The sequence below is a fragment of the Mesitornis unicolor genome, unplaced genomic scaffold (assembly GCF_000695765.1).
Source record: "Mesitornis unicolor isolate BGI_N332 unplaced genomic scaffold, ASM69576v1 scaffold41922, whole genome shotgun sequence".
Classification (NCBI taxonomy): domain Eukaryota; kingdom Metazoa; phylum Chordata; class Aves; order Mesitornithiformes; family Mesitornithidae; genus Mesitornis; species Mesitornis unicolor.
Window position 1 is genome coordinate 39,230 of NW_010169394.1, and position 22,032 is coordinate 61,261.

The 22,032-nt window shown below is 37.8% G+C and overlaps 1 protein-coding gene across 1 annotated transcript; it reads right to left on the bottom strand.

Annotated features, from left to right (window-relative positions):
• Positions 1–297: 297 nt before the first annotated feature.
• IFIH1 (interferon induced with helicase C domain 1) lies at positions 298–21,713 on the bottom strand (the record flags this gene model as incomplete). Its single annotated transcript, XM_010179324.1, has 14 exons — positions 298–480; positions 589–682; positions 2,104–2,294; positions 2,627–2,788; positions 3,213–3,362; positions 4,844–5,100; positions 7,131–7,364; positions 7,453–7,576; positions 8,066–8,182; positions 9,700–9,917; positions 11,632–11,842; positions 12,695–12,915; positions 16,994–17,089; positions 21,537–21,713. Coding segments are annotated over 14 exons (2,435 nt in total), but the record flags the coding sequence as incomplete, so codon positions are not given.
• Between the last annotated feature and the right edge of the window lie 319 nt (positions 21,714–22,032).

Here is a 22,032-nt window from a genome sequence, read left to right on the forward strand (position 1 = left end):
ACGGACTGTAGTGAATAGAGATGGGAATTTGTTTCATGGATACACATGGGTACACCTGACCGCAATGTATTTGGTCACCTTCTTTGTCCCAGAGTACCACTGCAAATCTGAGTGCAGAGAGCAGCCATGTGACTTTGTCCTTTTCCTTCCTTGGGTATTTTTCCTCTTCAAGACAGTTTGTTCGTGCCCAGGAGCTTCCACAGAGTTTATGATGCACTTTCTTTCTATGGAATGTGGGAGCTTCTAATCAGCAGTCAGAGAAAAGTTGAAAACAGCTTTTATTTTCATTCTAAGTCCTTAATCTTCATCACTTGAAGGACAATGAGCTGCATAATCAAAACTAGGGAACCTGATGGGCAGTTCTCCCCATTTCTTAAAAATTTGCTTTGTTGTTTTCTTGTCTTCAAACACAACCACAAAATTTCTAATCTTTAGACAAGGCAGGTCAAGACCTCGGTAAACCATCATATTTCCCCAAGCCTGCAAGTATAAGAATATTGTGTTTCAGAGAATATAGACAAGATCATTAAGACAGAAAAAAATAAAGACAAAAACAACATAAAAGTATGAAAAGAAGTTGTTCCTCACTTGTCCACAATCTTTACATATAATTTCCCCATTTGTCTGGTAATCGGCATGCTTATCTTGCAGTGTCTTGTTTTCTCTTGTATGGTAAAGACTTCTGTAAAATAGTCAGACAGTGTGCATCAGAATACACTGGTCACTCAATACAGACTTAAATACACAGTGACTACAATTGCTGAAGTCAGATACGAAACCTAAAAGATCGTAAACTCTCTGACTGTTGGCAACATTCAGGAGTTGGAGAAAATGCAAGGCCGTATTTTGTAAACCTAAGTGATGGTGAAATACGAGTGTACTCCATGCCTCCTTTCATAGCATTTCAGGAGCTGCATCCTCTCTGACACATCTTAAAATAGAAGCAGCAGCCTCTCTGTTATAATAGGGGATAGATTTACCTTGTTTATTTTCAGATGCCATGGAGCTGTCAAAGAAATGATACCTGAAAGTTAGAGGTTTTCTTTTTATTCCTTGTAGTCCAACCTTACCCCTTAACAGAATCATTTGGTTCTGACTATCCAGGGCTGCAGAGTATGTGCACGTTCTTACATCGTCTGGTGTAGGGAGCACTTGATCTTGAGGGTTACTATCAGCCCGTGCAGAGGGGCTGCAAGAATTACTATGTTGTGGTTTGAACTGACTGATAACATTATGCTGATGTTTTCACAGTAAAAGCGGTTTAATGTTTAGGGCTGCAGGTCAGTTTTAATTTTTCCAACATATGGATACTAATTTCTCATAACTCTTCAAAAAGTCTTTACAAATTATGCCAGTGATATGTCTTAAAGAAAAGAGAACTTTGGAGGGCAATAACTTGGTAGGATGGTGTCTGCTACATAATTAGCAAAGCATGACTGCTCTGTAGTGTACAATACCTATTACAAATTTACTGCAGTAAGCAGATGCAATCAAAGTTGAATAAAAACATTTTCTTAGTCTCTTAAATTTTCATTTTAAGTGGGGAAAGTCACCTCTTGCCATCATGGCACTGAAAAGTTTAACATAAATGTTTAGCAGACAAGATGGCATCTCTTGCAATGGAGCTAAGAAGGAGCAAGAACACGGGGAGAACTTAAAGGGGCGTGTTGCCACTATGAACACCCTCCAAATACACAACTGGCAACGCACAGCTCATGGCGAGTATGTTGTTTGAGTCACCAGGCATAGTCAAACTCTTGTCCTGGTTCTGTTACTGGTGTAAGTATGTGGATACCTGGTATTCACCTTTAGTTACAGTTACACTGTGAAATACATACCATACTGTATAATAAGGGACATAATATTGGCACAGAAGCTGTAGCTTTTCCTAAAGCTTTAAACTCAGGTCACCATGAAATCAGGAGTAAGAACCAACATTTCCTTCAAACTCATTAACTGTAAACTTCACAGAGCCTAGGAGTTGACAATATTGGAATAATCTTTTCTTTCCTCGCAGGGCCTAGGAGGTTACAGGTCCTGAAAAGCCCTGCTGAAAAGAAAATCTGTTTCTGCCTGAAAGAGACGTAGTTCATAAACACTTACTGGAAATCTTCTTTCACACTGACATGATGCATGTGTTCAATAACTTGTATGTCTTCTCCAGAACATATCAGTTTGTGGCAATTTTTGCATAGGAATGTTATTAGTGAAGGATTTTTCTTGTATGTCTTGTGCTGATCTCTCTTTGCCTTCATTTGTTTTTCCACTATACTTTGCAACTGGAAATTCTGAATCTAGAAACAGATCAGTAAGAGCACTGTACCATCCTGGTGGAAAGACAGCAAGTTTTCTTTTTCAGTTACTTTACAGAGTTCACTGAAAACATGACTTCTAGTCAATTTTCCTGACCTGTGTGTTTCCCCCCTTACCAGTAGAAAAGCAGACTTTTCTAAATTCCCAGAAAACACAGATTATAAAACAAATATTGGCTGAAGGATTCAAGGTCATATGCAGTAACTAATACAATTTTAAGTTTTCCTCCTCTAAGTGGATTTCAAATAGGAAGTATTTCTTACAGTATAAGTCAGTCTTCTTTAAAGGGCAAGTGTAGAGTTGCAGTAAATACCTTATTTAAATACTCTTCCTGTGGCATCTTCTGGACACGCTGAATGGCCTTGTACATCATTTTCTCACGGAAAATATTAACATCTTCACGTTCAACAGCTCCTGAGCCACTTGAGGCCACAAGTGCATAGGTGCTCTCATCAGCTCGAGCTCGACCACGAGCCTACAATTTCCAAGGAGTACAACATAAACAGCACAATCTTCCCCACACCACCACACATTTTTTCCTAGTTTTGTAATGGAAGGCATGTACTGTTCCTTACACAGTTTCCCCCCCGAGTTTTATTCCACTAAATTCAGACAGATAAAAAAAAATCAGTGAATAGCACATACTGTTTTGGTATTAGCATCAAAGATACCTGTGAAAATAGTAGAGCTTTAAATGTATTACACTTAGAGGCAAATTTTATATTGCATGCAAACTGAGGATGGCAACTGGAAACGAACCTTTCTGCAAGAGCATTTTCTCTTTTAGCATGCAAGTATTTCAAAATCATCTCCAAACCCCAAGTACATGATTCATAATTTGCATATTCCAAACAAAAAAACACTTTAAAAAGTAAATTATATATGCAGTAAACTCATACCTGCATCATAGCAATTTCATTGGTGACAAGGCCATAGCGAATAACGATGTTACACTCCTTGATGTCTAGGCCTTCCTCAGCTACAGTGGTAGCAATAAGTAAATTTACATTTCCACCTCGGAATTTATCAATAACTTCTCTTTGCTCATTCTGTAAATTAAAAAAAAATAATAAATTAAAAAAATCAGTGTAGGGACTTTCAGTATTAGCTTCTGTCACCAGTTTCTTCTAACTGAGAGGTTTAAGGAATGGTAGTCCAGTCATTTTGGTGTGGACTGCCAAACATCAAGTGCATCAAACAAACTGCATTTAAGCATCTTTCAAGGTCACAAACTAGGAATTCACACTGAATATAACAGGTGTTCAGAACTTTGTTTTTTGAGAGAGGAGGGAGCAGAAGCCAGTCTTTTTAAGGTAACTGACACTGGAATTTTGTAGCCCATTTCATAGGTGCTAGGAGTTCTGATGATATAGTTTTTCTATAATTTTCAAATTCTGTAAACAGTTATTCAGAGGTTCTGAATTTCTACCGCTTCAGTAATTTCAGCTTAATGTACAGACTTCAGCACTTCCAAAAGTTCCAAAGCACTTAAAATACCCCATAATAAATGGGGACCATAATTTTGGTGATCTGGGGAGCACCAAAAAGCAAGCAACGATACACTTAAAAAATAAAGCATCCAAAACTTGGACTTGTGAATTAGCTGGGTATTTTAAACCAGCTTGAATAGAGGAACAGAAACTTCCTATTTGCTATACTCAGTTTCAAAATGTAGAGGCTAGTGCTTTGATTGTGCAATACGGCGCACAGATTAAATACCAAATTTTCATAGAAAACAAGCAACTTTTTGAAAGAACAATTCCTAACTTTTTTTTTGAAACTGAAAGCAGCTGAAGGAAAAGCCCCCAGAGTAAACCACACCATTTATGCTTCAATGCTGAAGTGGCAATTTGATGCGGAGTAAAAAGCACAACAGAAGAGTTTTTAGGATACTTTTAGTACTTTGTTTAATTTGGATGTACACATCATCAGAGATGTGTATGAAGTCAACACAATGGTATGAGACAGACTGCTGACTGATCAGTTGTGGTATTTTCACTGTGAACTTTGGCAAATTCTCTTTCAATGATTACGTGTCAGTGTGAAGCACGAATATAAATTGGCATGAGTTGATTAAGCAATGATATCAGAAAAAGACAGGCATAATCAACAATGTAATTTTATTTTTCAATTCAGCAATTAAAATATAATTTGAATTATTACTGTTGTCCCAATAAGTATAAACTCATTTAACTATTGCATTTTTGCTATTGCCATTTCCTTCACTTTTTCTTCCTATGCCTCACTACAACTTGTGTCCCTTTTGACAATACACTCCTCTAGAAACTGGCTGCCTGTTACTCCTACTGCCATAAAATACAAAACAAAAAAAACCCAAACTAGTTTCCTGTGGAAATAAAATTGTTCTGAATTTTTATTTACCTGTCCTGCAGCTTATGAAGGTAAGTTACTAGCAGGTATGAAACCAGAACTCTAGGCTCTGATCTTCAGTCTCTTGTTCTAGTACTAAAAGAAGTTGTTTTCTCAAATCATGGAGAAGGTTTTAATGCCGTAGTGCATAGTTCTGTACCTGAGTCATGGGTTTAATTTCACTGTTATGTCCAGCTCCAATAAGATAATGGGCCTTAATTCCCACTTCTTCAAATTTTGGGTTATCCTTAATCCACTGGAATAGAGCAAAGGCACTAAGCCGAGTCTTTGTGAAAATAATTCCTCTAGGTTCCTCAGTCTTTGTGAATTCCTCCATTAAAGTGTTTCGCAACTGTATGAGCTTCTCATTTTCATATTCCGGCTTTCTAGCCAACTCTTCCAGCAGTTTCTTTTTTGCTTTAAAAATAGTAGATGTAAATTAGGAAAATAATAATAATAATGTAAAATAATAGCTCTAGAAAAAAAACAAAGTGAAGAACAGCTTTCTGTATAGTTCTCCCAGCAAGGCTAATTCACATCTAGTTTGAAGAGCTATGGCATATTAATTATTTTTCAAGTGAGTTTACATTCATTAAAAACACACTAATCAATCAAAATAAATTACTATTAACTCTTTAACATACGCTTTGCCTGTATTTCATGGTGAGAATAAGCAAAAGAAAAAAAACCCTGTCTACCCACCAGAAGTGGTACAGAGTTAAGTGCACCGTATTAAAGAGCTAAATCACAGCTCATGATATTTGCAAAACAGTTTTTAAATAACGGAAAAAAGTCTTACAAGGAGAAACAGATTAACATGCACGGCCCTCAGAGCTGATAATGTTTGTATAAATCTAGACAGAAATTGTCCTTGGGACATCCATTGATGTAGGAATCCTCACTAGAAACATACAATGGAATAGACTCCAGGGTGGGGGCATTGTTACTGGTACTACAGCTTCTAAAGACATTTCAATAGGCTCAGTGAAATGTTAAAGGAGTTTTAATTTTTTTATAGACTTCTAATATTTGGAAGCCTATGTCACTGTCAGATGATCACAACGAACAATAATGTTTTATTACATTATAACAAACACAATAAAAACAATTTAAGGTGGGGGCCTTGTGTGTTAAGAAATTACAGTAATTCTTATGTCATCACCCTGTACAGATTATTGCACTGCACCAATGCAACGGCAGTCAATGTCTCACAACGCAGCGGCTTTCTCGGTAGTCTTACTCATATTTTGGAATGTAACCAAACATATACAAATACATACAACAAGTAGGTAGATGTAACAAACTCCCATAATTTTCCCCCTTAGTTAAACCTATACTAAGGCCTGCAGTGAGTTTATCACTCGAGATGAACTTCGCTCTTAAAAGCTTGAAAGAGGAAATTTTGTATTTCACTCCATTACTCCTGGCAACTTCAGTGCTAAAATAAAAAAAAAGTGGAATATAATTTATTTTTCACTATCAGTTTCTTTGAACTTCATTTACCTGTGGAAATGAATGCAAGCTAGAAAACTCAGTTTCATTTTTTAGTTAGTTTAACTTTTTGGTTCTCAGCAACAGCTCAATACTGAAATTCTAAATAAGGGGGTATAAAGACAGGTATGAAGTCATTAAAAAACCAGAATGACATTATGTAACCTAATCTATTTTTCTAAGAGTTTTTCTAACATTTCCTGAAATTCTTAACATTGACATTCTGAATTTGTAGTTCATAGCATACTTGAAGTTGGGATATGTGCTGCAGTAAAATCTAATTTCTTTTGCACGGCTCAGAAGCCATAGGCAATGGGAGCAAACTTGTCTACTTCTTCCTCGTTGTAAAGGCAGTAAGGGAAAAAAAAGAGGCAAAAAAGACTACTGTATAAAGGACTGAATGAATCGTAGCTCCAAGGGGAATGATCTGAAAAAAACAGGCAACTAACTTTGGTCCTTGAAATTTAATCCTCTGTTTAATTCTCTTACTAATTGCTCTTTACCTGAAACTTACTTGGAGTAATCACTCCCATAGACATACAAACTTTGGTAGAAAAGGTTGGTAGAAAACCCATCATTTCATTACTTTCGTATTCCATTTGCTCAAATTTTTGCCACTCAAGAGTGTCTACTGGAATACACATTCTATGTAGCTATCAGAGTGTCCTCAGAGACACTTCACTGGAGAAAAGCAGGCAACAGTTTTTACTTAATATCAGCAAAAAAGAAAGTGCCCTTGGCCCAAAGCTGAAGAACTTCTACTACCTGTTGCAACACGATCACACTATGATGTTGTTTAATGTGCTTATTCTGTACGAACTGGGACATCCAGACACGGACACGATAAAAACCACAGCAATCTCTGGGATATAATAACTAATGGGCCCATGCATATCATGTTACTGCATAATCTGTAGATTTAAAACATTAAATATCACAATGTATGTCAGACTTACCATGAAATAAACCTATAAGAAATTCATCTGTTTCATCCTGTTTTGATACTGCTGGTTCATCATCATCATCGTCATCACTCCCTACCGTCTTCTTACTTTCCTCCTCCTTATAAAAGTTATTTAGGTGATTGTATGCATCCACCATTCGGATGGTGTCATTTATCTGCAGAGCATCATTGTATTTCTTCAAGTGTTCTGCACAGACACGTTCCTTGCGCTTTTCTTCTTTTGCAGCTAAAAGCGAACAAAAATAATAAAATGTGCCTGTGTATAGAATGACGCGAAGAAATCCAAAGGTGGGATATTTTGGCTATGCATTTACCTTTTCTTTCTTCTCTAATCACCCACTGTTCATATGGCTGAGTTCCAAACTCGGATTTTGGATAGAACTGGCAATAGTTTTGAATGTCTGTCATGATCTCAGTAATTCTCTCTCTAAATGGATCCTAGAAAGAAATTCATTACCACAGGAAGCAAGCATCTTCTGGCAACAAAACCACTGGCTAGTACCACATCAAGTAATTTTTTAAAATGTTAAACCTTAAATTAAAAAACAAGTAAGGTTGCTAAGTGCATTTAGAGTTATAGAAATAAATAGTTCAGAATATTACAAAAATTACACTGCGAAATGAAGGTTTTTTTAGTGAATATAATGTCACTCCAATACAAACATTTCAACTATTGTTCAGAATGTCTTCTGGCCATATACTTCATAAATATAACTCATGCCAGTAAAAATTTAGTTCTACTTGACATTACTGATACTTTCCTATACAGAGGAAAGCAGCAGGTAAATACGCACATATTCAAATTAGCACTACACACCATAAAAAAAATCTATAGAAGAAGAGCATTAGCCAAAAGTTTTTGATACAACACAACACAATTTTAAAGGATAATATAAAGTTAGTGCTGATTTGCTTGAAAAAACATACCCTTCTTTTGTCATCTGCAATCACAGTCTTCTTATACGGTTCCTTCACCTGGTTCTTCAGCTGGGAGGCATGCTCTTCAACAGTCATGATTCTACACGCATCAAGATTGGCACAGATCTGCGAGAAAACCAAATGTTTTTTCTTTTAACATTTAATGAGTTATTCCACAGGAAAACTGAATTAATGCAGCCGAGCTTCTCATTTAGACACTGGGTTTTCTGTATTTATTTTCTTCCTACAAAAACTGAATGCAGGCACTGTGAGTACGAGAAAGGCCAAGACGTTGAAAAGCACTTGAGATAAGCTGAACAAGACACTTTTTGGGCCAGAAGTGATCCTTACACACAGGAAACAGGTCTTTTGATAAGAAAAATATACCATCAGTACCTGGGAAGAGTAGATTTTGGAGCACAAAACAAATAAACAAAAACAATGGTGAAATAGAAAAAAAAGAAAATGTTAGGGAGCAATTATCAAAGTAAGAGCTGGTCATGAGAGCAGAAAATCATTTGAAATGATCTTTCCTGGAACAGAAAGAGATAGAGAAAATTTCTGTGCTAACTACGTGACTGAATTGGACTTTTCTGCTTTTGATCTCCTCTGAGAACAAAATACATACATTTTTGTCTAAATTAATATGGGGAAACCTTAATTTTTTATGAGTAGACAAAACAGGAAAGGTAGTCTGGCAAGCAACCTTTTTAGTGTCATCAGCAGTAGCTATCTATTTGAGCTTGCATATTCAGATTACATTTCTTTAGATACAAACCCCAGCATTCTATTATTAAGATTTCAGAGCTGATGAAAAGGAATTCTCTGCTTTTTCCATTGTCAGAAAGTTGTTGTCTCAAAATACCTCACCATTCTGTTTACTTCAATACAGCATAAAAGCTTCTTGCAGGCCTCACCTATTCAGTATCACATCCTGTTCTTGTGCAATCTGCTAGTCAGTTGTTTTTTTCTGGAATACTGGGCTAAATTCTACTTTTGTATTACTAATGTAAATCCATTGGATTTCAAGTAAAATAGAGTTTCTTTAAGTATAGACTTTATCTCCAGTCAGGTGTTTATGCAACCACACAATACTTCCCTGTCAATGAGTAACTCGAACTGCTGTAAAGAAAAACATTTGTGTTCTACCTGTATCTCACAAGTGGTTTCTGCTTGTTTAAGTATTCAACTTTGTTTTTCACTTTCTTGGATCCATACAAAGGCCCAGCTTAGTCACTGTAAACACACAGATATAAAATACTGTGATCTCTCTAGGATTTAGGGATACACAGTAAATTCTAATCCATCAATGGAAAAATTAGGTTTTTATTACCTATAAAACTTCACTATTTTGTGGATTTCTTACCTCTAATCTCAACTTGAGAATCTTTTTCAAGTGAGGCAATCTTTTTAGTTCCCTTTTCAGTATTCCCTGCTTCCCTGTAGAGTAACCTTTATTTTTACAGAGATTTCCATTAAATTTTAGTGGGTCAATTTGCTGAATGGCTGTGAGCTGAACTCTCACGTACACATGAAAAAAAATAAATCAGATTATATATTTAGAGCCTAACAATGACTTTAGAAGTTTTATTTGAACTTGAACAATACCCCTTTGATGGTTTGCAAGTGCAAGGGCTATTTACTTTCAGAATATGTTCTTCAGCTTTTGAGTTGGATGTTGCACCTCCTACACCAGGTGAGGCTGTAAGTCCCAGAATCTGAGGCTGTGGGGTCAGTGGTTTGTTTTCTTTTGCCAGCTTCCTGTTCTTCATCTTTTCTTTTAAGTAACGTCGCATTATATTGTTGTAGACACCTTCCTTCTGAGTGTGATGACACTCATCAATAATGATGAGTGAAAAATCTGGAAAAAAAAGAACCCTAAAATGATTAATTTTCTGATAAATGTAGAATTTGTGTGACTAAATCTTCTTACACGTAAGGAAACTGTTCAAGAGAACCCATCAGTTTGAGTCCATATGAATTAGGAAACTTGTAGTGCTGGAGGAAGGCATGGATGGAAGCTGCACATATTTAATGGACTTTGGACTCTGCTGCAGTCCTGATGTGTCAAGTAGTTTTACAGTTCATGTAATGTAGCTTTTCTATTTTTGCAAAGTCATGTAGCTTTTCTATTTTTGCAAAACCAATGTGATGGTATAAAGGATTTCAGAGATAATTTTAATAATCTGTGGTAAGAACATATCATAGTTCAACTCAATCCTGTCTTTTCAATTCATAACTGTATCTGACAAACTACATCCTGTTTGTTTATGAGAAGATACATAACAAGTTAGAAGCCTTTCAGGCATTCTAGGAAGGCCTGTCGTAATCAACATTCATTTCCATTTTATAGCAACACAAGAGATTTCCTCCCTACTCCTTCAATTAAAAGATTTCTTTCACTTTATGGACGTGTCATTGGAAAGAACAGATGGCGGGAGCACTACCAATCATCTCTCTTTTGTAACAGAGGAAGCTGATGAAGATCCAGACAGGTATTATGTGCTTTTTAGTCAGATCATATTTACATGCAACAAGTAAAGTACTATACGATATGGAAAATTAAGATTATTTTTTGTTTGTTTTAAATTTCTCACAAACATAAAAAACATCTCTTTAATCTATCTGCACATGCAGCCAGTGACATATATTAAAGGTTTAGATTTCAAACTCATGAACATTTCTCTGTTTCTCTAACAGCAAAACTGGTTTATGGAGCTCCCACTCTTCTTACTCCAGAAGAACCTAACCCATCAGAAAAGATGTGCTTCTACCAAGGAAGTGATACACAGCTTTTACACAGTCCACACAGAGATGTCCAGCCCTTGGTAAAGAGGGTAAACATTTGGTAAAATGCAAGTAAGAGAGTCCTCTTCATTTCACTGAGGCTGGAATTCCATGTTACATGTAATGCAGACCTCTGTGAAAACAGATTTAAAAAGTATGAACAGAAATTAGGAATAAAAACCTTTTAACTAATTAGGATGGTTTATATAGGTTGTGAGTTAACCATAGCCATGGAAATGGAGCTGTCTGTTCAGCCTTGCTTGGCACTAGGCAATGATAGACACAGACTGACCCCTCAGGTTTCTGTGCTGTATCTGTAGCACCCAGACAAGTACTTCTTTTACCTCAGATCCATTATTTTGAATATCACTGGTCCCCCCTCAGCTACATCTCACCCCATCTAGAAAAGAGTTGACTGCAGGCAGAGAGAGGGAGAAGCTATCTCACAGAGGAGGGTCACTGCAGCCCAATGTGACAGAAGTCAATGCTCTACCAAGCTTGGAAAGTGGAACCAGCATGGCTGCATTTGCACAAAGTTGTGCTTGAGCAAGATAAAATGGGAAGCATAACAAATATTTAGTACAAACGAACTGTAAGACTCTAATTTCTCTTGAAAAAATTGCATACTCATTAACTAATAGCTGGTTTTGACTCTTGACTTGCATTTATAAAACCAGACAACTGAAAACCCATTAATTACTGACTGTGGCACATTTTTACTCTGTAATTTTCCAGAATAGAGACATACTTTGAGCCCTTCTGTAAAAACTTCAGAATTAAAAACTTGCCTGATAAGTGGACACCTTCTTCATCCTCTTTGGCTGCATTTAACAGTGAATTCTCAAGGATCTGTGCTGTGCTGATGATGACATCATTTCTTCTGACAACTTCAGGAAATGAGATTTTCAGCTGAGAATCACCACTTAAACCGATAACCTGATACCAGCGCTTCAGGAATGGATTAAACTCCTTTCGTAAATGCTGTTCTACTAACGGTACCTGAACGAAAGTTCCCAAAAAATTTAAACCAGAGCATACATAGGATTAAAAATACATGCCTATTTGCCAGAAATGTTAGGTGAACACACACTTTGGGCAAAATACACTTTTTAAATAAAGCAAACCTCCCCTTCTTCACTGCAGGTTAGGGTTAAAAAAACCCCATCAAACACAAACACCAAACTCAAGCACTAAAAATCCCCAGACCAATCTCTCTCCTCCAGCTGCTCCTATGAAACCTTTTTGTCCCAAGAACTTTGGCTTAACTTTCCCTTAGAAAGACCGAACAAACTACGCATGCTCTGGCTCTTTAACTGAGCTTATAACATGCTATCAGTTTTATTTTTATAGGAAGATATGGCTATATTGTATTACTTTAATAAAATCCTTGTCTGTATTTTAATATGACAATAGAAGATTATATTTTATATATACATAATTTATATGTGCTATATTTAACTGTAAAAATTTCAGCAATTATCAGAAGATCTGACAGAACATTCCCTGACTACTCTGAGACTCATTAGGTGGCCTTCGCTACCAAATCCAGATACAGAATGGGAAAAATACTTCATTTTTTTTTAAATACGGTTTTAGTTCTATTCATTCTAACATGAAATGGTACTTTTTCCAATGATATCGGGCACATTTAAATTCATACTTGCACTGGATAAACCAAAATCATTCATGCTTGCAACATGATGATGGTGCAATGGAGATGACAGTCTAGAGCTGTATGCCTCTAAACAGCTACATCTGGAGAAGCTGAGAAATATATTAATTTTGTAAGTTCTGTATTAACAATGCCTGAGGTTTGAGAAACACTGTTTTTTAAAAAATGGACCAACATACCTTATTAACAAGTACTATAACTTTTCCAGGCTCTGATGCTCTTTTCTTCTTATCTAAGTGATCTTTGGTAATGTAAACAGCCACTCTGGTTTTACCACTGCCTGTAGGGAGACATATAATAATGTTCTCCCCATTCAGTGCTGGCTTTGCAACTTCCATCTGGTAATCTCTCAGGATCAGATCTGGCTCAGGTGAAGCTCTGCTCTCCACTTCATCTTCATCTAAGGATACAAAGATATGTAAGGATCAAACAAAAGGCATAGAACATTTTTCAGAATAGTGAGAAAATGTCAAAGGGAAAAGTATCAATTTACTGCCAGAGACATCTTCTGAATAAACAGAAACAGGGCATATTAGCATAGGCAATGCTGCCCTGTGGACCTGTGCAACTCTGCATCAGAACTGCTTACATCCAGTCACCAACCAGGGCAGGTGGAATAAGCCACAGTATGTCTTCACCCATCTATGTTGACACAACTGCTATTAGGTATGAATTCAAATGATACAGTTCAGTTCAGACCAACAAAGGTTTATGTTCAGAGCTGCAGTATTTATAATCTAGCCAATCTTACCACAGAATCACAGAATCACAGAATGTTAGGGATTGGAAGGGACCTCAAAAGATCATCCAGTCCAATCCCCCTGCCGGAGCAGGAACACCCAGATGAGGTTACACAGGAAGGCGTCCAGGCGGGTTTTGAATGCCTCCAGAGAACGAGACTCCACAACCTCTCTGGGCAGCCTGGTCCAGTGCTCTGTCACCCTCACTGAGAAGTTTCTTCTCAAATTTAAGTGGAACCTCCTGTGTTCCAGTTTGTGTCCGTTACCCCTTGTCTTATCATTGTTTGCCACCAAGAAGAGCCTGGCTCCATCCTCGTGACACTCACCCTTTAAATATTTATAAACATGAATGAGGTCTCCCCTCAGTCTCCTCTTCTGCAAACTAAAGAGACCCAGCTCCCTCAGCCTTTCCACATAAGGGAGATGCTCCACTCCCTTAATCATCTTTGTAGCCCTACGCTGGACTCTCTCCAGCAACTCCCTGTCCTTCTTGAACTGAGGGCCCAGAACTGGACACAATATTCGAGACGCGGTCTCATCAAGGCAGAGTAGAGGGGGAGGAGAACCTCTCTTGACCTACAACCACCCCCCTCCTGATACACCCCACGATAGCATTGGCCTTCTTGGCCACAAGGGCACAGTGCTGGCTCATGGTCATCCTGCTGTCCACCAGGACCCCCAGGTCCCTTTCCCCTACGCTGCTCTCTTAATAGGTCAATCTTATGTGACATTCTCTTTCATCAGTACTGAAATTTATTTGGTTGCAAGTTAGCTACCTTTTAAAATACTTCCCAGAAGATTAACAAAAGGATGGAGCCACAGAAAGAGAGAGATAGAGACCACTTAGAAATTATGAAGGGACTTATAAAGTATAAGTATCAAATAGATAAGAAAATTCAACTGCCCATACAAGACAGAGCTAACTGCAGAAAGTATCACACCTATTTATGGTAGACTGTGCTGATTCCAGACGGACTCATTCATAATGCAATTGAGCTGTTCACTAAAAAGCCATATACATTTGCCACCTGAAGGCCAAAAACTTCCATCTATCATATAAAAATACAATGGCAAAGAGTTCAGATCTATGGCTCACAAGTGAAACACGCAATGTTCAAAAGTTAAAAGTGGAAAACTGCTGTTTCATTGAGGCAGTAAGAAAAGCATTTCCAGTCTCTTGAGTTTACATATATTTAGGAAGTCAGAAATAATATAAATTAACATCAGAAGGATTTATTTCAATGGAGGTTTGGGCTTTTTTTTTCCTCTACATATATATTTAAATCACCCTCCAAGCATTACCTGTTCTCAGTGAAGACAAGACATTCTACTAGACTAAAAATGAGGGAAAAAACCCTATAGTTCTATTTCCTGATGATCTCATTAAATGAAGAATCATGAGGATTTTATTATCACTGATACATTACACACAAAATAAGTGTATTTTTCTAGTATCTCTGATTCCATTAAATAAAATTAAGCTAACAAAAAGTAATGAAGCTTGATAAAATACTGCTGATGGAAACATCCAAATGCCATTCTTAAGTGTTTTTTGCTTGCTTTGCCTTTTAGTGTGAGTGCAGTACTGCCTGGAACATAGGGAAATTCACACCAGAGAGTACTTGCTGTTACTTATCTGACTTCTACTACTCTCTTTTTGAGGAAGAACAGTGTTTGCTTTCTGGTTGGCTAAATTCAATAGTTCAATCATATTGGAGCTAGCACTTTATCACCCATCTGTTTAGTTAAATTTCAGTTCCTTAACATCCTCAATTAACTGTCCAGGCCTAAAAAATATTTAACTTAGCTCTCTCCTAGCTTCCTCAGCCCCTGTTTAGATAAAAGCTAACACAGGAATCTTTTCACAGGATATGACTCCATTAAAGAACTTTCAGTGTGCACAGTATAACTTTAGGGAAGCCGTCTGCCTTTGTACAAGGCTCATATGAGTCGCTGTTCTTGGGATAAGAGAAACATAATTATTCTTCTATTGTCCTAATTCCACCATTTTTCTTAAATGTACAATGATCCTTGCACAGCAAACTGCAACTAAATCTGCATGATTCTTTGCATTAAAATTCAAATTATGGCAGTGCACTAAGACACTATCCAAATATCTCTGTTAATACAACAGCCTTACTGCAAAATTTCAAATTATAAAATCCATAAATACCACAAAGTCCATCTGTATCCTTAGCTTTTTTTTTGTCATCATTGTACTCACTGAGTTTATTAGGCATGATCAAAAAGCATGAATTTTTAAAAAACATTTTAACTAGTTGTTTTTGAATCCCACATACAAGTAGAATATATAGCAAATAAACATCGGAAAAAAAAATCTGTTCTGCATTCTTCACATTACTGCAGTGATTTACTTTGTGTCTGCTGGACCACTGGATGTAGCCAGTGCGCAATTTACTTAATGGGAGGTTTTTCAGGCATCTTAAAAGATCAGTCAATACACATATATGTGCTGTCACATACCAGCAGTCCGTATCAGCCTGACCAGCTGACACAGTGTGACAGGCCACAGAGCAGTTTCTGTGCCCAGACGTTTCATGTGACACAGAGAGTAAAAAAAGACAATGTGACTGATGAGTCACCTCAGCTGATGCAGAAGTGCAAAGTATACTCTTCAGAGCTGGCAGTGCAGAGACTAAAATCCAAGCTATGGGGTAGAAATTTTGATCTGAGATATCCCGAATTTTTGGTGTACTTAAAAAATACAAGGATTTTAATATTTAAAAGGCTTGAAACAATTTTTAAAGTATTTATAGTAAATGCTTTGCAGGCATATGGTACACATTTACATTGACTTTTCTGATCTAATACCAGCTTTATCAGGCAGTGCTAGCCTGAAAGGTACACAGATTTTTTTCTAGCCCTTGCACAAGACACAGTTCAAGCACAAACTTTATAAAGGCTAGATTCCGAAAGGTAACTGCTTCCTATTGAATTCTGTGTAGGCAAACACAGCCAGTTCAGCATGGTCTAAGATCACAAAAAAGAAGAAAAAAAAAAGGGATGTCTTTTACAACAGCAGTGTTTAATCGGGCTCAGAGTATACACATAGCAAGTTCCTATCTGTCTGCAAAGTATCATGTAAGCACAGACCAATACTTAGTTTAAAACTACATTTAGAACTTGCACGTATGTTTAAATGTGAGATTTGCAAAGGTCTTCAGATAGTAACCTCGACTGATCAGGTTGCTTTTACAAATAGGGCTACAAAATCAGTTAGTCCAGCATCGACCTTCATTACTGTTCTGCAGGCACTCTGGAAATGCTTCTCCTCATCCCTAGATGCCTCTAAAGTATGACCTGTTCCCTCTCACTTACCCTATGTAGGGGCCAGGCACAACCTAGCTCCTCTCTGAGAGCAAATGCAGCATGTATATGTGGCAGCATTATGAATATCTGTCCAGGTGACTGCACTGGATGACTTCTGGAACTCCTTTCCAGCCTACATGATTCTGTAATTCTGCATTGCTGACTATTTTGTATGATAACGATGTTGAGAGCTATTCAGATGATCTCAGTAAATCAGCTCTTTTGGGGCTGGGACTTCAGTCCAGACCCGTAAAAAGGGCATCTGTTTTCCAGCAAAGCAAGAGAAGTCTGGTGTCTAAATACTGTGAACTAGAGTTCACGGTGAAAGCCTTCCATTGACTTTTGTTCTAACTCATTCACAGAGGGCTTACCCTCCAGAGCTTTTTGTTTTTGCAATTACTAAATAACAGAAGGGAAACACATCTGAATCACTGGTCGTGCAGCTCTGTCCCAGGTTTTCATTCAAGTTACTGACGCTTCCATCTCCTATGGAGACATCCGACTCTAAATGAAAGACACAAACAAATTTGCTATACAACTATAAAAAGCCAAAGCATACTGTTTGCTCTGTCCCTGAGTTGCTAAACTAGGCTAGACAAATGTCTGACAGGGATGGCTGAGGCAGACTTTTCTTTATTAAAATTTCCTCAGGTAAATAAAAAACTGTGAACAATGGAATTCATTTTCTTGTGGAAGAAAATATGGAGCGGAAGATGAAAATCCAAAACATAGTGGAGGTAAGGCAATGTGGGTCACAATTTATTTTTGTCAAGCAACTATAGTTTTGCTTGAAAGCAAGTGTCCAGACATGACCACCTGCATGATCTCCACTAGTTCTGTTTTACTGTCTCTCTTCACAGCTGTGAACAGCCAAAAGAGAAAAGAAAGAAAAACATGTCGATCCACTGGATACAGAGTGCTGCTGGCAGACTGAAGACATTCCTTACTCCCCATAAGCTATGTGGGTTATATCTGTAGTAGAAGAAAATAAAAATGAGAACTGTGATTCTTTTTTTTATTTTTTTTTTTACAGAAAGGGTTTCTTCACGTAACAGCAAAAGAATAAACCATAGCTCCCAGGTAAACAAAAGCAGAGAGGATTTATTAAATCTTCCAGACTGTTTGCAAGTAACAGCAGAGACTGACAGTTCTGTTACACCCAGCAGAAGACTTGGACACTGCCACAGAGATCCGGCAAGTTTACTGGAGATATTCGAATGTGAAGCTCTCCCTCTGCTGGGCAATCAGTGTATTACACGGACTTGTTTTCAGTCACACGGATGATGTTTTATATAGCTAGATTTTCCAAAACTCAGTCCTTTTAGTACCTAAAGAGATACGCAGTTCTTCTGGAACAATCTGCTGCCAACAGCCTCAACCTGCACTATCAGCTTACCTGTGGTACTCTGCAGCTGAGCTCACAATGTGCATCACAAATCAGTTACAATAATAGCATTGACCTACGTTTTGTACATAGTTACCTGAATTACAACGTGCAGCATGCATTACAAAATAATCTCTCAACAGAAAACTTCAGTGGTGAAGTGAAATGCAAAATACTCATCTTCCAAATGACAGGTGGATAGAATAATGTTCTCCTTTTTCAACCGTGGTAACTTTCTTCAATTATTTTAAAATAAAATAAAATAAAAAACCACCCAGAGAGCCTTTCCAAAACAAAGAAGATAAAGGTGTTGATATTCTAACAGCTGTTTTCACCACCTTCACTAGTCTTCCTTTCCAGTGCAATTCGTGTAATTACAGCTGTTCCAATCAACTTTTTTTAAATGAAACAGGCCTTGAAGAATGCTGCTGCTATTTATTTAAATAGTTATTTATACAGGTAACGGTAGCCTTAATCCAAGTCTCTCACTTTTGATCTGGTAAACTGACTGGTTTTGTGTTGGATTTGGTGCGTGCAGTTTTTTAACTGTGTTTCTGCATGCACAATTTCTTTCTAGTTTTCTCTTCGGCTGAACGACCTATTTCTACTTGGTCTTTATGACACTACTGCCCTCATACCTTCTCACTTCCTCTACCTCTGCTACTCCAATAAAAGGGTCAGAGGAAGCTTTAGCTACAATGCAAATTGCAGTAATTTCAAGTGACTTGAAAAAGCTGCTTTCCCGTTGGAATTTATCCTTCTCTATACATGAAGGAATGGTGGGAGTGTACTGCAAAACTGACACCACTTGACAGCATCAAATTGCAAATTAGGTGGGTTCCCAGACTACTTGGAAGTAGAATCTGGGCTCCAGTTGTATTTTCAGCTGCCTAGTCTAAAAATACAGTCTTAGGAGATAATGAGAAAGGATGGAAATGGAAAAAGACTTGAGTGCAGTTAAGTCTGTGTGTACAAGTGCACACAGATGAAAGATCGCTGCACTTCAAGATGGCTGAATGTGAACCAGTTCCTCTACAGCCATCTTCATGCAGCACTTTCTCCTGGCAGCACTGTTTCCTGATAGCCATTGCTGGTTGAGTTTAACTCAGCAGTGCACGTTTACAGTGAGTCTGTCAATTGCCCCCACTTGTGCTGCTTTGGCTCATATCCAGAGTTGGTTTGGATCAGAAGAAATAAACTCTTGTCAGCTGAAACCAAATGAGATTAAAAGGATCTTAAAGATCATCCAGTTCCAACCCCTCTGCCATGGGCAGGGACACCTCTCAACAGACCAGGTTCCTCAAAGCCCTGTCCAACCTGGCCTTGAACACTTCCAGGGAAGGGGCATCCACAACTTCCCTGGGCAACCTGCGCAAATGTCTCACTACTCACATAGTAAAGAATTTCTTCTTAATATCTAATCTACCCTCCTTCACTTTAAAACTGTTACCCCTCATCCTATCACTTCACTCCCTGATAATAAGTCCATCCCCATCTTTCCTGTAGGCCCCCTTTAAGTACTGGAGGGCTGCTACAAGATCTCCCCAGAGCCTTCTCTTCTCCAGGCTGAATAACCCACACTCTCTCAGCCTGGCCTCATAGGAGAGGTGCTCCAGCGCCCTGATCATCTTTGGGGCCCTCCTCTGGACTTGCTCCAAGAGCTCCATGTCCTTCTTACGTTGAGGGCCCCAGAACTGGATGCAGTGCTCCAGGTGGGGGTCTCATGAGAGCAGAGTAGAGGGGCAAAATCACCTCCCTCAACCTGCTGGTCACACATCTTTTGATGCAGCCCAGGATGCAGTCGGCCTTCTGGGCTGCAAGCACGGATTGCCTGGTCGTGTTAAGCGTGTTAAGCTTCACTTGCAGCCATACAGTTCACACCAGACTGAAGTCAATCTGAAGTCAACCTGCTGGGATTCATGTAGTATGTATGTACACTCTTAGCACTGTTTCACTGAACAGATCCGCTCAACTGCACACGGTGCTAATACCCACTGTCTTCAGTACAGTTCAGTGCTGAGCAGACCACAGTTTTCAGGTTAGAATTAGCTTGTGGCAGGCTAGTTAACAGCTAATAGACCTAGAGTCAGGTAAAACATCAGGCCAACAGTAGTGAAAACCTACCCTCAGTGAGGCTACAATTCACTTGGTCTGAACCATTCTGAATCATCATGAAATATTTGGCACCTCATCTTTATACTGCCAAATAATGTTCTAATCCAGGAAAACCAACTTGGTATTTTTGCTGTAGTTAATAATTCACTACTTGCCACAAAACATTGTGATATGCTGTTAATATCACATTAAATGAGAAATAGGCAACTCCTGTTGCACACTGAAAGGCTGCAGTTTTCAGAGCCAATTTTTTTTTATTTATTCATGTTTGATAAAAAAAGAGCAGCCTTAGCTGTCTTACTCCTTTGGCTGAATAAGCGCACTAAAATAATGTCAGGCAGGCTTTGTCTGTTTTAACTATTGCTTGAGCTCCATCTGAACTTCTAACACATGAACTGTTCCTTAAACATACATGATATGTTTGAATCACTGCTTCCCAGCTATGCCTGGGAATTGTTGTTGGTAATTGCTGGTGCTCCTCATCAACTCCCAAGGTATGTTTTTAAAAGTGGACAACAGGCCAAAACGTACTTCTGAGCATGTGATATGAGTGACAAATGTTGTTTGATGCTCTGTAAATAAAAATCCTTAAAATAAACAGAAAAATTACTTGCTGGACAGCACTAAAGGACTTAACAAAACAAAAAATATTTTCCAATACATAATTACCAGTCTGTTAGAAAAAAATACTTAGTACAGCTGCAGTTATAATGGTACAGAAACATCGCTCTTGATTTAAACTTTCTCAACACCAGGAGGAGTTGTCGATGTAAACCTAAAGTTTTCATTGGATAGCATAAATCTAACGTGAACAGGTCTGAAATAAAGTGTTCACTTAATAATGTTAATATTTTAAATTAACAGCATTAAATATGTTTCGAAATGACTAATTTCTTCACACAGTAAATTAAAAAATAGTAATACAAAGTTGTTAGAAGCACTATTTAAGAGGAAATGAAGATCATTAACGTTGCTCAATTCTGAGAAAATCAAATAGCCCACAGTAGATAAACTATCATCACTATAACAGAATACAGAAGATGTCTACATGAAGGCTGCACGTAGTATGCTACAGATTTTTTGGCTATATCCTCCTAAGCCACTCTGTACTGTGCTAGCAAATTGCTTTCTGAACTAGCTCTTACCTCTCAGATTAATTAGTTCAAGTATGACAACATATTCTTGCCCTAGAGCAACTCTTCGAACTGAACAGATTTGTAGATCTGACCCTTAAAATTGCTACTGCTGTTAATTTATAGGCAGAAAAGAAATTTACTGCTTTCAAACAATCAAGATTTACTTTTTCCATTAATTCCCTTTGCTTCGACAGTACCATATGTTCTTGAATTATTGAGCAAGATGGGGGCCAATGCACCAAGAATGTTCTCTTAGTTACTTGCAGTTACTAAGGTTTAACTGGTACTAGCACAAAACACCAGTTAGTGGACATACCTGAAACTATGGAATTCTTTCCATTAGTTGTTTCCAACACACTGGTCTCATTGCTGAAACTATCATTCATATTTTCTTGCTGTTTCAAATCCTCCACTATGGCATATCCTGGTTGACCTGTAACTTCTGTTTCTTCATTTGTACTCTTCTTCATCCCATTTTGTCTGTTCTCTGTTCCTAGAAGAGAAACAGAAATTTCTCAGCACTATAAAATATTTAATTTCTTTTAATGTGGCGCACAGAAAACATAAAACTAACCTGTACTCATCATGCATGCAGATAACAGCATAACACGTGGCCTTGGTCATACTCAAACATTATCATTTGGAATTCTGATGTTCTTATAAATATTTATTAAGAAAGTTGTTGGTCATAAATCTCAAATATTTATGGTCACTATAAAGATTTGAAAATGGAATTTGTGGGCTAGACTACGCTTCCTACCTTCTCAATTCCACTGGGTCTGTAAGCTCATAAATGGATCTGCCTTAGAGCA